This window comes from Gavialis gangeticus, unplaced genomic scaffold, assembly GCF_001723915.1.
Source record: "Gavialis gangeticus isolate Ggan-Ray unplaced genomic scaffold, GavGan_comp1, whole genome shotgun sequence".
Classification (NCBI taxonomy): Eukaryota; Metazoa; Chordata; order Crocodylia; family Gavialidae; genus Gavialis; species Gavialis gangeticus.
The window spans coordinates 128,906,298-128,911,382 of NW_017728992.1; the positions used below are offsets into that span (position 1 = coordinate 128,906,298).

General features: G+C 47.5%; 1 protein-coding gene across 3 annotated transcripts in view; it reads left to right on the forward strand.

Moving 5' to 3' along the window:
• The window catches only part of LOC109304933 (serine/threonine-protein kinase Sgk3), a 68,634-nt gene that overhangs the window by 21,839 nt on the left and 41,710 nt on the right, over positions 1 to 5,085 (forward strand). For all 3 annotated transcript variants that reach the window (XM_019527753.1, XM_019527754.1, XM_019527752.1), the window contains exon 3: positions 1,893 to 1,976. In XM_019527753.1, coding sequence (XP_019383298.1) covers positions 1,893 to 1,976 — 84 coding nt within the window. The remainder of the gene's footprint in view (positions 1 to 1,892; positions 1,977 to 5,085) is intronic.

A 5,085-nucleotide genomic window follows, 5' to 3' on the forward strand; every position in this document is an offset into this window, starting at 1 on the left:
GTGTGTGTGTGTATATATATATATATATATATATATATATATATACACACACACACGACTGAATGCGTGTTCCTATAAGGATCTCTACTAATGACAAATATTGGAAACTGAAATCTTCTCTTCATTAACTTCTAAAGCATGTTAAGGTTACTGTTAGTTTTATTTAAACATATCTTCAATATTATGAAATTTTAAAGCACTTTGTGCAGCAACTTCAATAGGAAAAGACTGGGAATCATGACTTATTAACTTTTTACAGTGCATAAGTCAATTATTTCATAAGATCAGGCAGTTCATAAATGCAAAATGCTCTCAAATCCTTTTAACATAAATGGAAATTGAATATTACTCAGTCTCAAGAAGTGCTCAGCTCTCTCCATTGTTCAATTAATGGGAGTTCAATTTTGAAGTGGTGAAAGATTCCTCTGTCTTAAATCTTGTGAAGGAATTGTCAAGGGATTATCAAGTAACATTAGAATTTGAGAAAGTCCAAAAGAATTACTGTTCCCAAAATGACTGCTCATCACCAAGTACCTCTCCAATTTAACAATCATTATAAAATTCTTTATCTTAGTCCTCTGAAAAGAATTTCAAGAAATAGCTAACATGCAAAATGTTAATAGAACTACAGACTTTTGCCGTAGTTCTGTTTCTACAAGCTTTACCATTAAAGCTACTAAGCTTTTCCCTAAGTTAAAAGAAATAGTGGAACCTAGGTTGTCTTTTATTGTCTTTGCTCTATGAAGACTAGGATCTTGCAGTCTGCAGCCAAAATTGGTGAAGTGATAATGCTCAGCTGGATGCTGGGTAAAATGAGAGTTGAACTTGTGACGCAACTAGTTCCTACAATGGAAAAACGTTGAGGGAATATCAGCTGAAATGTTGGGGATGTGTCAGATGATGAAATGTATCACTATGGAGTACTTGCTTCTCTTGTCTTTCTCAGTGATTAGCACCCTGACCTATAATGTGTTAATTCTAGGCTAATTGTCATCTTGCAGACTTCAGTTGTTAGTTCACTTGATGTAATCTTATATCATTTGGCACCTTGTATTTTTACTTCAAATCCATCTCTTATTCCCCCATGTGCTGCTTGGCTCCTAGGTCAGTCCTGTTTTGCCTCTCACCACCTCCTTGATCTACTTCTCACCTGCTTCTCAACCTGCTGCTCTGCTTCCCAGTTGGTCCTACCGCTTTGCTCCCTGCCTGATTCTTCTGCTCTTCATCCTGCCCATGCCTGATCTGCCACATGCCACAAAAAATGGCTATGCGTGCTACTTCTGGCATGTATACTGTGGGCTGGCTTTACAGCTTCTTTAAGAAACAGAGTTGCTATAGGGCAAGCCACTCTTCTTACTTCTAAATGTGCTTACTAGAAATAACCCTTTGGTGAGGGTCATCTTCAGTAAATGTGTGGTTTAATTTTACATTGAAAGCTTGCTTTTTTAATCTTCTTGCATATTTTCCTCATAGTTTTTACCTTAAGAGAAGCACTCTAGGATATGAGGGCACTCTTGGCCTTCCACTGTTGTTTTAAGGCTTTGGAGCTTTGCAAGATGTTTTTAGTTTTACAGTGGGCCTATACCAGAGTAAGCCTAAAGGAATACTACGTTTAAAGATACATTGCTGAATGAGATAAAATCTTAGTGTTTAACAGCTTTATTAATTTCTGTTTAAACAACGATTCTAAAAAGACTGTTTTTGCATCCTATAAAAATTAAATGCGTGTCCTGTGGTCTTTCTGATTTGGATGTTTATATGAAACGAGCATAAATGTAGTGAGAAATTGGCCCAACTTCTCCCTTATTTCCCCTTCCCCCCTCACCTCCTTCTTCGCTCTCAAAAACAAACTCTAGTTTTCTGGCATTTACATTGCCTTCATGTTCCCACAGGTTTACAAAGTGTTGGTCTCAGTTGGCAGAAATGAATGGTTTGTCTTCAGGCGATATGCTGAGTTTGATAAACTCTACAATACGGTGAGTAAGATGCATTCTAAAGAGTCATGCTAAAATAACATAAAGGAATGCTTGTTTGCAAGATTATGGTTTTATTATAGTTTTGAATTCCTTTCTTTATATTGTGTAGACTTGCTTGACACAACTTATCATAGAAAGCTGTCTAAAAATGTTTTTCTATTTAGTTTTTAACTGAAGAAGAATTTTAGTTTGTTCTAATGTGTATGTACCTAGAACTGAGTAGTTCAGACTTCACAATATTTTAAATTGATTGGAAGAGGAGAGGGTGCAAAAAATAAACATTGTGCAATGTATTTTGAAAGGAATAGAAGTAACTGGCTCTTGGCTTGTACTGCCTTGAAAACTTTTATTCCATAAAATTAAACTTTATGCAGGTCAGTGTGGTGCAGCTGCAGTTAATTGCCCTGATTTCATGGACACAAAGACTGTGATACAGCTAAAATAAACCCATGAAGCTCACTGGACCTCTTTCAGTTTGTTGCCTGCTAAGGCTGATGTCACATTTGCTGAGGGAGGGGGCAGCAGTATAAGGATGCAGCTGGGCAGCCAGGGCACAAGGCAGCAGCAACTTCTGGTTCCCAGTGCAATTGCAATTGTGATCATGTGGCTGCAATTGTGATCATGTGTCAGTTCTGTAGCTAGGTATGTCCCTGAGCTTTAGGCTAGGGACAGACATTCAAAAAGTCGGAGTCTGAATTGATTCAACCTTTGCAGGTTAGTCTAACCTGGCTAGGCTGAACTGGTTTGTAACTGCACAGACATGCGGACACATGCCTGTAGTTGCTCAGGCCAGGAGCCGTGGGAGCTAGAGCACCCCCTCGGCTGCAGGGAAAGTGTGCTGGGCGTGGAGGGGGGAGGTGGGGACGGCCTGTCCGGCTGAACTGGCCAGAAAGGGGTTTCATTCCCCCTTCCCTGTCCCATCAGCAGGGACCTGAGCTGGGTCTGCCAGGCACCCCTACTTGCTGCTGCTGCTGCTGCTGCTGCTGCAGCTGCAGACCAGCTTGCCCCTGAGGGGGCAGGGAGGGGGGTTATTTACCCCCCCCCCCAACTGCCCCCAGGGGACTGCAGCCAGGTCTGCCAGCCCCGACTTCCACCAAGCGGCAGAATAAGCCTCCTCCTGTCCCCTCCACTGGATGCCGGAGGGAGGGAAAATAACCCCAGTCCCCATCCTCACCCCAGGGGTCCTGCGGGCTGGCATCTGGCCCTACCAGGTCGGGGCTGCCTGGGGTCAGAATGGGCTTCCCCGGGCCAGTTCGGGAAGTGGCAGCCAGCCCCTGAGCCCAGCAGCCACCATTGCTGCACCCCCTGCCCTGTGCAGCATCCGGGGCTGCAGCCTAACAAGCAGCTGCAGGGTGGCCACTGGCCTGGGCGGGGGTCTGTTGTGTGTCACTTGTTTGCAGCTGCCACTGCTGCACTGCTCTGGGTGGGGGGGCAGGAAGCTTCTGCCCTGTGCGTGGAGCTCTGGCTCCAGCTCCTGGACTCCTTGGAAAGCAGAAGGCGCCTGGGTGGAAGACTTCAGTCCTGGGACTGCCGCTGGAGTTCCACGTGCAGGGCTGAAGCTCCCCCACTGCTGCCTCCTGGAGTGGCTCGGGAGCAGGAGGAATGGGAGGGAGGGTCATCATGGAAGGCAAGAGGAAACTGGCTTGTCCCGGCAGGGCTTTCTCCACTTGCCTCCAGCTACAGCTTCTGTGGTAGGTAGGGGAGCTTCAGCCATATGGCTTATGCCCTGCATTTTGAGCTTCAGCTGCAGCCTCTGCACTGAAGCCTCCCACCCAGGCACCTTCTACCCTCTAAGGTGCCTGGGAGCTGGAGCCAGAGCAGGAGCTCCAGGCATGAGGCAGAAGCTTCTGCCTCTCCACCCAGAGTGGCGTAGCAGTGGCAGCAGCAGCTGCAGATGAGGGGAGCAGAGCAGCCCCCTGCCCCAGCTATCCCAGAGCTACTTGTTAAGTGCAGGGCAGGGGGCACAACGGTGACGGCTGCTGGGCTTGGGCCTGCCACCAACTCCAAGCTGGCCCAGGAAGCCCACTCCCCAGCCAGCCCCCACCTGGCAGGGCCAGATGCTGGCCGGCAGGACCTCTTGGTGGGGGTAGGGATGGGCGTTATTCCTCCTCTCTCTGCTGGGAACCAGAGGGGACAGGATGGGGCTTATTCGGCCACTTGGCGGCAGTCGGGGCAGGCAGACCTGGCTGGAGTCCCCTGGAGGCCGTGAGGGTAGAGGGGAGAATAACCCCCTCCCTGCCTCCTCAGGGGCCACCCTGGCCTGCAGCTGTAGCAGTGAGAGGGGAGTGCCCAGCAGACCTGGTTTGGGTCCCTGCCAGTGGGACTGGAAGGGAGGAATGAAACCCAGCTCTGGCCAGGCCCCTGACCCTGCCTGTCCCTGTTCTGGCTGGGACAGAGCCCAGTCCAGAAAGCATGCTGGGATTCTGGGGGACTGTGGTTTAACTTAAGTGAGAAAGGTGTCTGGGACAGACATTGCATAAACTGGTTTGACCCAAATCAGTTAAGTCTGATACTACATTCAACCAGGTTGATCTCAAAGCAGTTTCCGACATTCTGAAACTGGTTTATGTCCACTGAATGTCTGTTCTGTTACAGCTTTAAACCAGTTTCTGATCACTTAAACAGTTTGTGTAATGTCTGTCCCTAGCCTTAGAGGCCTTGCTACTGATGTTTACTCTGACCTGCAGCCACTGTTGCCTGATCCAGTGGAAGAATTAACCTTTTGATCAGTAGTAGTAGTATGGGCTTCTGAATCTGCCTATTTCTAACATCTCAGGTGAAAAGCAACCTAATCCTCCTCTCTGCCCACTCCCAATGGTTTTTTTTAGGTTAGGGGCTGGCTAGTTCCTAAGGCCAACCCACACACTGCCTGCCTCTGACCTGAGCTGGGTCCTTCCAGCCCACAACCTGAAAAGGTTCCTGACTCCTGCCTTTAGATGACTAAAGTCTGCCTGGGACATCATGTGTTGTCCTTTGTACATATCTTGGACTAGCCCTGGGTAAGAGGAGGCAGGCAGTATCCTGTCTGTGGTTTCAAAACGTTAATTGTACCTAATGTAGTGTTCTCTCTCTCTCTCTCTCTCTCTCTCTCTCTCTCTCTCTCTCTCTC